Source organism: Cibotium barometz, chromosome 2 (assembly GCF_041138505.1).
Source record: "Cibotium barometz isolate CiBa-2024 chromosome 2, ASM4113850v1, whole genome shotgun sequence".
NCBI classification, from domain to species: Eukaryota; Viridiplantae; Streptophyta; class Polypodiopsida; order Cyatheales; family Cibotiaceae; genus Cibotium; species Cibotium barometz.
Genome location: NC_141047.1, coordinates 9,663,423 through 9,676,747, shown reverse-complemented (window position 1 = coordinate 9,676,747; position 13,325 = coordinate 9,663,423). Strand labels below are relative to the sequence as shown.

Below are 13,325 nucleotides of genomic sequence, written 5' to 3'. Positions count from 1 at the left end.
ATAAATTCATTGATGAGCCTCATCCTTCCAGCATGCTCTCTCTGCATCTATGTTATTTTATCTCTGCTCTGGCATCAATGCCTTCCTATCTCTCTTTCAGCATCTTGTTCAAAGTTTTGGATAATGGTGGTGGTCTCGTACGTAATTTTCTTTGGGTGTTCTCCATATGCAATGTGTTCATGGATCAAAACAAAGCGCTCTCCCCACTAAGAGAGTTAGCAATAAGTGTTATGAAAAGACACTATAGGCATTGTTAACTTCATGCAAAGCGCTCTCCCCACTAAGAGAGTTAGCAATAAATGCTATGAAAAGACACTATAGACGTTGTCATCTTCATGAGAAAAGCTAGCCACGTCCATGCTACCTAGTTAGTTATTTAAGTTTTGGGTACCCAAAACTTAAATAAGGGACAATGCTACCTAGTCAGTCATTTAAGTTTTAGGTGCCCAAATCTGAATAACAGACAATTGTATATAAATCATTTTTTTCATAATGCAAAGACAGTCTCCCTTTACAATCCCCCTTTGTACTAATTGATTTCTTGTGTACTCCTTTCCTTTCACTCTTTTGTGTGTGTGTGTGTGTGTGTGAGAGAGAGAGAGAGAGAGAGAGAGAGAGAGAGAGAGAGAGTTGAAAGAATTAACTTGTTGTTCTTAGTACATGTGCTTCTCCATGCTTTGTGAGAAAGAGTGTAGAGAGTGAGAGAGCGTTGTGCCCTTTGCAAGGTGTCCTTGCAAGGCTCATTTGCAAGGCGATGTAGCAACTTCTTGGTAATAGACAGAGGTGAGGCTTGCGCCCTTCTCCACTAAGAGAGTTAGCAATAAGTGTCATAACAAGGCACTATAAACATTGCAATCTTTAGAGAAAAGCTATCCACATCCCATCTACCTAGTCAATTATCTAATAAGCTTTAGGTACCCAAATGTAAATAAGGACCAGTTGTACCTACCCAAGTGTTTTAGTAACAATGCATTGATTATAAACTTTGTGGATGATTGTACCTTTTCTGTTTATAGTGTGAGCATTTTTTTTATATGTGAGTATACTTTGATCAACACACCATGTTGGAATGTATGTAGATCAAGAGAGTGATCTACATATATGAGTTGTATGGTCACATATAGAACCTTTATAGTAGATTACAATAAATCATAGGCTAAAGTCAAGCATTTATGGGATCTCTCGTTGGTGGAGGGAAAAGGGCCAAGTGGGCAAGGCAGGTGGATCTAGGCGCCTCACTTTGATGGGCGTATATATTTGCACTATGTGTAGTACATGTGTGGTGGGAGCTCTAGCTATTGTAATCTCTCTTGGTGAGTAAAACTAAGTGGTGCTCATAATTTGAATAAGAAGATCTTGTTGCTCTCAAATGATGAAGATTTTGAAGAAACTTTCTTAAAAGGTATCGTGGCAAGTTCAAGAGAAAACTCAAAATTTAAAAAACAAGGAAAATCAAGCTCACACATAAACAAGACACACTAACACATCTAAAAAAATAGCCTACACAAATGATAGTTGTATAAACACAATGCCAAGTATAGAAGAGAGTGTCAACAAAGCTTAAACAATGTTAATCCGATGAAGAAAATAAGTTTGATAAAAACAATATGACTAAAGGGGAAACCTTAAATGCTAGAAATTAACGTCTAAATCATTTACTAATCAATGAGATTACAGTAGGCTATTATATAGTGGACTTAGATTACATAAGCTATATCTCACAAAACCCTAGAAAGATTTAATATTTGGCTACATCTAATTTGATGTCACTTATTGAAATTGTTTTGGTGGGGTAGTGAGTTAGAGAAGCTTCTCATTGATTGATTTTCGTAATTTAGCCTCCCTCCAAGAGGTGCTAGAGCTCACCTCCATTTGCACACCTCCTCCACATATATCTCACACTTTCTTGCACATCTCTTCACTGCTAAAGGGTCTATTCTATGTGATTTTTTTAAAAAGCATTGTCCAAGCTTTCTTGGTGCATTTGTGTTGGTGTTCGCATACATTCTTTAACAAAACATGCTACCGCATGACAACGAAGACAATTGACAAACAACTGTGAAAATTAAATGGCAACTAGGAAACAACCATTAAATGTCTCCTTTATCGTAGCACAAACTTTTATAAATCCCTTTTGAATGCCAATCTTTTCTCGCACTCAGGTGAAGACCCTCCTATAAACCACATTACACAACTCTTAATATAGGTAGCATTGCCCAAGCACTCATAATACACTTTGTGTCTACATGGTTGTTTGACATTGTGAATGCTCAATCCACTCCAAAAACAAGGACAATGGTAGCCTCAATTAAATGCACTTATTACACTGATTGCTTTGTAAACATACAAACATTTTAAAAGATCTTGCTAAAAAAGGCTTTTAAGTAATCACTCATAAAGCCTAAAAACTATTTGATACTCGGGGCAAAATGATGGGCCTTTTTTCACAATGTAATGTATTTATATTAGTGATAGTCTAGCAGCAGCAGCCAGGGGTCCAAACTCCAGTACCCCCACCAGCCTACGGACAAAGACAAGAATGTAGACCTTGTATTTTGTTAGTCCTGGACCACTTTTATTTGGCAACCAAAGTGAGCAACTTCCAAAGCTTTAGAATGACATTTACTCTTGGAGCACAGTGGCCCCAAGCAAAGTATGGAGGGAGATCCTTCATAATGCTCGGTATGGAGTAGGAAGCAGGGAGAAGCTTGTTTCAATGCATGGATAGATAAATCATGGATAGATCAACGGTCTTGAGACAAGGCCAATATAATCCATCACACACACAAGCCAGTCAATATAACATAATGCCAAGGTGTCTCTTTCTTGTCAAAGATATGGAGATGTGAACTCGTCACCTTGACGACCTGAGTTAGCCACTTGGGTAAGCCTAGGGAAACTTGGGCTACGAAAAGCACAAAAAGTTGGGCATCAAGCCAAGAAAAGCATAAAGTTGATATTTTTGGGCAAGCTCACCTATTTTGGGCAAAAAGGAAAAAGTGCTGCAAATATAGGTGGTCGACTTCATTAAAAAAGGGGTAGGGCTTCTCCTTTTATGCATGTGCATCCCTCCTCAATCTATTGGAGTTTCTCTCTCTTCTCTGTTGGGGCCAACTCTCTCCTCTCTTGCATTGGCGGTAGAGCAGCTTCTGGTGTTGTTTTCTTGTGCTAGTCGTACAGCATGCAATAGCTTTCATATCTCTTGATGCGTTGGCCGTACAGGTGTTGTTTGCTAGTCATACAAGATCTGGCCATACAACGGCAGTCCTCTCTATCTCATCTTGCCGTACAGTAGCAAAGATCACTCTCTCTTCTTGCCTTGTTATGGGTAGATTTGGGCTTGTTTCTAGGACTATTTTGGAGGAATATGGGAAAGTTTTGAGAGCTCTTCTGGGGCTAATTTGAGGCTTTGTTTTGGGGTTATTTTGGCACAGAGTTCAGGGCTGTTTTTAGCTCCGTACTGGACTATTTTATATACTGTTTATGAGCTGATTCATGCAAGCGTTTTGAGACAGTTTTCGGATGGCTTTTGATGCTATGTTTTTATCTTCTAGGCAAGAGATTTGTTGATGCTTTGTGAAAAATCTGGTGCTATATACACCCGCACCTTGGTTTATTGTAAAAGCTTCTCTCAATAAAGAAGTTCCTATGGAAAGGGTAGCTGTTCCAGCTCAATGCAATGTTATTGTATGGTTTATGGTTCTTTCACTGTGTTTCCATGCTATGCCTAGTATTTTATGTGTTGGTCTATTGTTTCGGGTCCCCAATTTCGATCACCTCTCTTTGCTCGTGTGTGTGTGTGTGTGTAAGAGAGAGAGAGAGAGAGAGAGAGAGAGAGAGAGAGAGAGAGAGAGAGAGAGAGAGTTGAAAGGATTACCTTTTTGTTCTTAATACATGTGCCTCCCTATGCTTTGGAGTGAGTGTAGAGCGTGAGAGGCGTAAGGCGATGCAGCAACTTCTTGGTGAGAGTAAGAGGTGAAACTTGGGAGATTGGAGCTAGCACCCACTAGTGGAGCTTAGAGAAGCAAGCAATGTTTGTTCTCCTTTGTAGCATGCCTTTCACCATTTGAAAAATGTGTATCAACAATTTAAGACCAAGCCAACTCCACTCTCGTGTCTAGCCTTCTACTAGGCAAGACCAGCAACCCAAGCAAGCACTTATCATGGACCACAAGAAGAAGGACAAGACCCCAAGGTCTTGTTATTATTGCAAGAAAAAAGGGCACCTTATTAAACATTGCTTCAAGTAAAAAAAGGATGAGGAAGATAAGTAAAGAGGACTCTTCTTCAAAACATGAAGCAAACCTAGCTAACAAAGTGTGTTAGTAACAATGTCTTGATTATAAACTTTGTGGTTGATTGTACCTTTTTTGCTTATAGTGTGCGCAATTTCTTTTATATGTGAGTATACTTTAATCTATACACCATGTTGGAATATATGTAGATCAAGAGAGTGATCTACATACATGAGTTGTATGGTCATATATAGATTTTTTAAAGTAGTTTACAATAAATCATAAGCTAAAGTCAAGCATTTATGGGACCTCTAATTGGTGGAGGGAAAAGGGCCAAGTGGGCAAGGCAAGTGGATCTAGGCACCCCACTTTGATGGGCCTATATATTTGGGAGGCTCAGACTATGTAGTACATGTGTGCAAGCTCTAGCTATTGTAATCTCTCTTGCCTAGTAATACTAAGTGGTCCGTTCTCAATATCTTGTCTCTTGCACATTGTTAAGCTTTTGTTCTTGTTGAGTGTGATGCTTAGTGTTAATGTTGAATGCATTCTTAATTAGCACAACTCCTTTAGTAGTTAGCATCGCTCAAGTAAGCTTCTCAAGGAATGCTGATGACTCATATCCAATCAATGATAAGTTGAATCTTAGTGCTCATAATTTGAATAAGAAGATCTTGTTCCTCTCAAATGATGAAGATTTTGAATAAACTTTCTTGGCAGGTTCAAGAGAAACTCAAAATTAAAAAACCAAGGAAAATCAAGTTCACACATAAATAAGACACAATGACACATCAAAAGAATAGCCGATAGTTGTATAAAGACACAATGCCAACTATAGAAGAGAGTGTCAACAAAGCTTAAACGACGAAGAAAATGAATTCAATAAAAACAATATGACTAAAGGGGAAATCTTAAATGCTAGAAATTAACATCTAAATCATTTACTAATTAATGAGATTACAATAGTCTATTTTATAGGACTTGATTACCTAAGCTACATCTCACAAAACCCTAGGAAGATTTAATATTTCGCTACATTTAATTTGCAGCCACTTATTGAAACCTAAAGCTTGGTATTCTTCCTCAACTACACTTACAAGGGCAACTCTTGGCACTACAAGCCCCCCGTGTGGATCTTTTTTTATCTGCCGCCAACGTAGCCTCCCTCCAAGAGGAGCTAACCATGGACAGAGAGCTCCCCTCCATTTGCACACCTCCTCCACATAGAGCTCACACTTTCTTGTACTTCTCTTCACTCCTGAAGGGTCTATTCTATGTCATTAAAAAAAGCATTGTCCAAGCTTTCTTGGTGCATTTGTGTTGGTGTTCGCATACCAAAACGTACTACCAAACGATGACAAACAATGGTGAAAATTAAATGGCAACTAGGAAACAACCATTAAATGTCTCCTTTTATCACTTTTATAAATCCCGTTTGAATGCCAATCTTTTCTCACACTCTAGGTGAAGAACCTCTTATAAACTACATTACACAACTCTTAGTATAGGTAGCATCGCCTAAGCACTCATACACTCTATGTCTGCACGGTTGTTTGACACTGTGAATGCTCAATCCACTCCAAAAACAAGGACAATGATAGCTTCAATTAAATGCACTTATTACTTACCTATGGAAAGGGCGGCTATTCCAGCTCAATGCAGTGTTATTATATTGTTTATGGTTCTTTCATTGTGTCTTCATGCTATGTCTGGTACTTTAAGTGTTGGTCTATTGTGCCGGGTCCCCAATTTCGGTGACACCTTACTCTTTGCTCTTATGTGTGTGTGTGTGTGAGAGAGAGAGAGAGAGAGAGAGAGAGAGAGAGAGTTGAAAGGATTACCTTTTTGTTCTTAATACATGTGCCTCCCTATGCTTTGGAGAGAGTGTAGAGCGTGAGAGGCGTAAGGCGATGCAGCAACTTCTTGGTGAAAGTAAGAGGTGAGACTTGGGAGATTGGAGCTAGCACCCACTAGTGGAGCTTAGAGAAGCAAGCAATGTTTGTTCTCCTTTGTAGCATGCCTTTCACCATTTGAAAAATGTGTATCAACAATTTAAGACCAAGCCAACTCCACTCTCGTGTCTAGCCTTCTACTTAGGCAAGACTAGCAACCCAAGCAAGCACTTATCATGGACCACAAGAAGAAGAACAAGACCCCAAGGTCTTGTTATTATTGCAAGAAAAAAGGGCACCTTATTAAAGATTGCTTCAAGTAAAAAAAGGATGAGGAAGATAAGTACAAGTACGACACGAAAGAGGACTCTTCTTCAAAACCTGAAGCAAACCTAGCTAACAAAGTGTGTTAGTAACAATGTCTTGATTATAAACTTTGTGGCTGATTGTACCTTTTCTGTTTATAGTGTGCGCAATTTCTTTTATATGTGAGTATACTTTGATCTATACACCATTGTTTGACACTGTGAATGCTCAATCCACTCCAAAAACAAGAACAATGATAGCTTCAATTAAATGCACTTATTACTTCTTCTTTGTAAACGTACAAACATTTTAAAAGATCTTGCTAAAAAGGCTTTTAAGTAATCACTCATAAAGCCTAGAGGCTGTTTGCTGCTCGGGGCAAAAACATCTAAGCGATGATGGGCCTTTTTTCACAATGGAATGTATTTATATTAGTGATAGTCCAGCGGCTGCAGCCAGGGGGTCCAAACTCCAGCACCCACCCCACTTTGAGAGTAGGGGTCCTGACCAACTGGGCTACAAGCCTGTGGACAAGGACAAGAATGTAGACCATGTATTTTGTTGGTCCTAGACCACTTTTATTTGGCAACCAAAGTGAGCAACTTCCAAAGCTTTAGAACGACATCTGCTCTTGGAGCACAGAGGCCCCAAGCAAAGTATGGAGGGATATCCTTCATAATGCTCTATATGGAGGGAGAAGCTTGTTTCAGTGCAAATGATCTTGAGACAAGGCCAATATAATCCATCAAACACACAGGCCAGTCAGTATAACTTAATGCCAAGCTGTCTCTTTCTTGTCAAAGATATGGAGATTTGGAACTCCCCACCTCGACTACCTGAGATAGCCACTTGGGTAAGAGTACCAAGCTTCTGATGATGATCACAGAAATCACAATTATCTTTCAAATGCCAAGCTATTTTAAATCAAGAAAATCCAAATTATCTGCAGTCGGTGTGAGGTTTAGTCTCGCAAGATACTCAGTATTGTAGAGCTTGCTCAGGTGACGCAATCCGCTGTCACAAAGAATTGTCACAATTGTGTGCCCAGGTCCAAGCATCTGAGCAACACGATATGCACCGACACAGTTCATTGCAGATGAGCTTCCCAGAAACAGCCCTTCCTTTTTTACTAAAAACCTGAAAGGACAACCACTAACATGTTTATCAGTAACTATTTCTGGCAATAACCATGGGTACTTCTCCAACACCTTGCGATAAGTTGCACAAGCCGTTGCCTCCTGCTTTCAGACTTCTGCCCTTTTATCAAATAACGGGGAGAGGAACTCAACTTTTAAACTCACATATGCAATTAAATCACAATTCAAAGATACAAAACTACATAAAGATGAAACCCTACAAGTAACCAACTCCCTGCTTGATGACGTAATGCACGGGGTCACATGACACTTCATCATAAGAGCACCAACCTAGACCCTTCATGGCTAATTTATCATTAGAAATAAGCCTAGGTCGCAAAAACATTACAACCATAACAATGGGTTGTAATGGCCATAGTGGGTCACATCCGGTCCGTTAACATCAATCCCCCAAATTACAAGCAAGTGTCCGGGGGGACATACACACACGTGTAACAGGCTCAGTCACCCTCTCAACACTTCACTCTGGAGTAGACACTTACAGGGAGAACATCGCGAGTTTGACTTCATGGCAGGTTGGAAGCACCCAGACCTTCCACATTCAGACTTTATCAGTAATTTGTTAAGATATTACTCATGCCCTTACATTTATCTGGAGGAGCAGCCATCTTCACTAGCAAGATGAGAAGGGAATGACATACCAGCACAGGCACCAACAAAAACCATGCTTCATATTTAAGAAAAAACAAACATCATCTGTTCAAGGCATAGTAAACATGGTTCAGAAATGACCTTGCCATCTCCACAGCTTCTCTGTCAGTCCCTTGAAAAGCTCCATCTAATTGTGCCAGCTTGAAATTCTGAGTTAGCCGGTTGATTCCAATGCCTTCAGTGATAGTGTCAAAGGGATTCTTCAATCTCTTCCCTTCTGCCTCTTCATGCGTATACATAACACCCCGTGTGACACGGTTGAATAAGGCAGAGCCAGGCGGGTCAATCAAGAAACATTTTACAGCTTTGTCTTTGTCCTGTATCCACAAGTGCAGTCCACAAGTGCAGAGACTCCTTTCAGATGCAAACTTCCAGAGTGCACACTGAAGATAAAAAGATTGAAACCGCCACCAAAAATCAGACCTTCAAGAACCGTGAGACGCCCGCAATGGTACCCCCTGTACCAGCAGCTGCAACAAAAGCATGCAGCTTGCCGCCAGTCTGAGCCCAAATTTCTGGGCCAGTGCCATAATAGTGTGCTCTAAAGTTTGCAAGGTTTTCAAACTGATCAGCAAAAAACCCTCCTTTGCAGTCATCCTCATATTGACAGGACAAAGGCTGGAGACTATCATTGTTTTGCCTTTGGTTTTTGTGAGATCCCACTTGCCCATCAAGTTGACAGGGATTTTGAGCTCCACAAGCAAGTGCAGCAGCAGAATTTTCTGCACTAGAAGCACATAGATTTACCGAATTGAGTTCCAGTGAGAGCCAACATGCTTCTTTCTTTCGCCCATTTCCAGTGTTGCAACAAGCCCTTTCTCTATAAGAACCTTCAGCTGACGCTGCTCTGCGCCGTGCAATGTTCACAAAATGATCTTTATGAGAAATGGAAACAGGCCGAACTCTTTCTACAACCGCACCAAGAGCCTCCAGTATCTGTGCCTGGAAAAACAATGTGAAAAGAAAATACAAATTTTAAGAGATCAATAAAGATCTTCCTTTCAAACATGTAAAAAATCAGAAGCTTTCAGTATTACGGGTGGCTTCCATTTTCCTTGTGCCCCCACTCCTGCCATGGCAACAACAGCACCAAACTAACCATCATACAAAGCCTTGATGAACAGACTCACAGTAACAGAAAACAGTCCTTTCCTAGCCAAAAAATGTAGACCCCTTAATTACTACATTCATCCTTTCCATTTCCATTTCCATTTCCCATTACATGATCCCCTACTAGTACTGTTTTTCCACGAAAAAATTACAACCTACCCTAAGTTTCTTCTTCATTTCTCTGCACTTTTTCCCCATTTCTATTTTAAATTATATGCAAAAAAAAAAATTAAGAACCAAAAATTTGTATCCACTTTCCTGGTTTCAGGAAAATTCCCTTGGGGATACACAATCCATTGCCGTTCCTATTCCATGTGATGTGGAATAGATAGACTGAGATCAAAAGGCCCTAATATGAGCACAGTTTAAGATGCTAGAAAAGTACCTCCACGTAAGCATATGGTTGGGCCAAGAAATGTTTAAAACCTTATAAACCCCATGACTTACGCTTAAAGATGCAACACTAATCTCACCCAAGGTTAGAAGTCTTAAGTGTGCAAAACGAGAAGAGTGTAGATAAAACTCTCCTTGCATTTAATGCATATCTAAAGAGTTGGAGTGCCACAAAAATTTGGTAAGAGCATTTAGAGGGGAGAGATGAGGAGAGCTTAGCCATTTTTCCATTGTTCTTGGCACCGTGAGAAAAAAGAAAGTCAAATCTTCTTGTACACTTCTTAGGTCAAGAACCATAGTGCAGAAGAGCCACCTGCATTCCGATAGAAGAATTCATTCCAAGATTGGTGACTCTTGAATCACAAGCAGAAAGCTCTAACATGAGTTAAACTAGAAAACATCAAGGAGAGCTGAAGCCTCCCCCAACCCCCCCCCTCCCCCCCCCCAAAACCTACACCCCGCCCTGTAAAGTCCTCAGTAGACCAATGCCCATGGATTATCTAACATAGAACCATTGTGGATCAAGGTAGAGGACATACCTAAGAAACCCTAGCAAGGTTTCCATAGACCTGACATCGAACTCATCATGTGACCGTGATGGCTTGTTGCTATCAACTCACCACCCAACCGTAGAGTCCTCCGGACTCATCCCTGCCTAAGGTCCGATTGCCACAAGCCTGCCAATCATTGATAGCCCCAACCTAGCATCCCATACCACCAAGCCGAATCCCTGCTGGCAACTCCACCGCTGAGAGACCCTGCATGCTCCTCGATAACCCCTGGCTACCGCATGGCTACTTGATCTCTTGTGTCTAATAAGTGACCCCTGCGACAATGCCCTTTTGGCGCAAGTATGACGTCCCTAGGGTGGAGGTTGGTCCTCCTGTGATGAAGATGAGGTGGGTGTGGCTCCTGTGCAATGTGGATTGAGGCCCAGCTGGCTGCAGCCCGTACAGAGCTTAACTCAGTTGAGGAGCAGAAAGTGGAGTATAGATACCATGCGAGAGCCTCCTTTTGGACCCACGTGGGCAATGGGGCCATCGAAGATTTCTTTGAGATTTTCGGAGGGATAGTATCCGCAGGTTGCGACACTAGGATGGATACATGGTTGCGGATCCCCCCCAAGTGCGAGCCATTGCCATAGATTTCTTCATGTCTCTTCTCACGAGTGCCCCCCTATCATTTCAGGCGGGTGCTGGACGCACGAGAGTGGGTCTAGCGACACATGTGAGAGGTGGTCCACCTCACTCTCCGGACTTCCCAGTTGACTGTCACCATTTGGCCACCCATGCTTTCTCATTATGTGTATACATTGGATTGGAGTCCATGGTTGTTACGCAGGGGATTGATGCCACTCATGTGATACTGTGGATTTGGCTTTCCGCTAGGACTTGTGCCTCTGTGTACATGCCTGGGAATGCTTGGAGGATTGGTGTTCCATGGGGTCTGGTACCTCGTGTACTTGCCTAGAACATGTCTATTTTGGTATAGTCTCATGAAGGGGGATTTTCCATACCAATGTTGCATTGCATGGCCATTGCCGCTTGAAAATGTGCATGCACAAGACACGCAACATGGGCTGCAATTTTCTGTTGGTGCAGGTATTCCGCGTATCTCTCATGCTACTCATGCCCTCAAGTATGCTCGTGAGAGGGAGAAGTGCAACCCCTTCTGTTCCCAAAATGATGTCAATCACAAGGACTATCCCAATGGACATACACACACGAAAACATGTTGAGATGCAAGCTAATGCATCAAAGTCTCAAATCTGTTAAGTTTGATACATATCACGGGGAATATGATGCGTCAAAGACACTTGCTTTTATTGGCCAGTTTGAATATTGCTTTTAGTGACGAGGATTTCACTCAGAAATCCATGATTTGCCATGTAAGCATGGTAGCTGCATACCTCTATGGTCGATCAGGGACGCTTGTGACACCATTGTACTACCTACCGTACATGGGTGATTCCACACGTGGGTAATTTCCACTTATTCCACATGGATAGTATATATGTATGATTGGTACTGACTTCCTTGTATTATTGGGCCTAACTATTTGCGTTTGTCGCAGGATTATTTACGTGTGTCACAACTAACATTATTGTTTATTGGTGAACCGTGAAGCCTAGGGAGACTTACTTGGCCTAATAAAGCCTTGTTCTAAATATTCAGCCAACTGTTTTTCAACTTCTTGTCTTTCAGTCAAACTTACTCTATAAGGTGGCTTACTAATTGGCTTTGAATCCTTTAAAACTTCTATGGGATGATTTATCCATCTATATGGAGGTATGGCAATGTTTCCGAAAAAACATCTTTAAATTCTTCTAATAAATTGTTCAAAGAAGAATTAATTACTTCACAAATACTTGAATCGAACTTTTCACAAAGGTTTTTAAATTGAGGCATTGTATAACACAAAAACATTTGTTCTATTTCATTATCTTGATGAAGCTTTTGGAGCTCAATATTACATATCAAAGGAGAAGATGATACATTGTGTTCTCCTTGCAATGAAATAAAATTTCCTTTATGCTCAAATGTTAGTATAGTATGCAAATAGCTTGTCAAAAGTGTTTCCCCAAATAAAAATAACCATTCTCTCCCAAGAATTACATCTATGGTCGACAAACGCATCGCTTGAAAATCCAAAAGTGCTTCATACTCTTGAATCTTTATCCCAACTTGGTTTACTACAGTATCCCACTCATCTTTATTATAGCCATTGGCTAATGATACTACAGACTTATGAGAACTTGGGACTTAAGGCAACTTAAGTTTCTTAACCAAGTTATAATTTAAAAAGTTGTATGTGGCCATATTATCTATGAGGATTCTTTTTTATCCTTAATATTTCCATACACTCGAACCAAATCATGTGGTCCAAATGCTGATTCCCACATAGATTTTGCCACCATACAACAATGCTTTTCATCAGAATGACAAACCTCAACCGATTTATATTTAAAAGAATCCTGAAGTGTCAACACTTGAACAATGTGCACTAATTTTCCTTCAAGTTTATCATTACCATTCCCAGTAAGTTCTTGTCCTTGGAACTTAGGACAATGCTTTTTATCATGTCCCGTCTCAAGACAAGAGAAACAAAGTTTTTCTTTAACCACTCTCTCAAAATCTTGCTTTTTTAGAAACTTACTAGAATTGATTTTTTGCTTTTTTTAAGGTTCTTTCTTTTTAAAGAAAAAACCCTTTCTTTTTTGAGAGCAAAAATTTTCTCCATGAGGTTTATATGAAAGAAATTTATCTTTTCTTTACGATTACCATTACCCATGGTATCGTCAAAAAACTTACAAATCTTATAGCCTCATCTAAGTTTTTTGGCTCTTTGGAACGAACTTCCTTCTTATACTCCCTTTTCAGGTCTCTAATGAAGCCTCTTACTTTTTGAAAATTGTCTATGTCCTTAAGTTTTAAGACAATTTCTCTATAGCAAGCTATATATTAAGTGAGATTTAAATTCTTTTATTCCATAGAACAATTACCCCACTCCTCCCAACTTCGATCTTCTTCATTTTCAGGAAGATGAATAATTTCTTGAATGAATTGCAAGAATTGAGTACT

The 13,325-nt window shown here is 40.2% G+C and overlaps 1 protein-coding gene across 2 annotated transcripts in view; it reads right to left on the bottom strand.

The window, feature by feature from the left end:
- Window positions 1-7,201: 7,201 nt before the first annotated feature.
- Window positions 7,202-13,325, bottom strand: part of LOC147640618 (Pyridoxal-5'-phosphate-dependent enzyme family protein) — a 57,813-nt gene continuing 51,689 nt past the window's right edge. For both annotated transcript variants that reach the window (XM_086813560.1, XM_086813551.1), the window contains 3 exons: window positions 8,665-9,183; window positions 8,323-8,558; window positions 7,202-7,570 (listed from right to left, as the gene is read on the bottom strand). In XM_086813560.1, coding sequence (XP_086669686.1) covers window positions 7,348-7,570; window positions 8,323-8,558; window positions 8,665-9,183 — 978 coding nt within the window. In that variant the 3' untranslated portion in view covers window positions 7,202-7,347. The remainder of the gene's footprint in view (window positions 7,571-8,322; window positions 8,559-8,664; window positions 9,184-13,325) is intronic.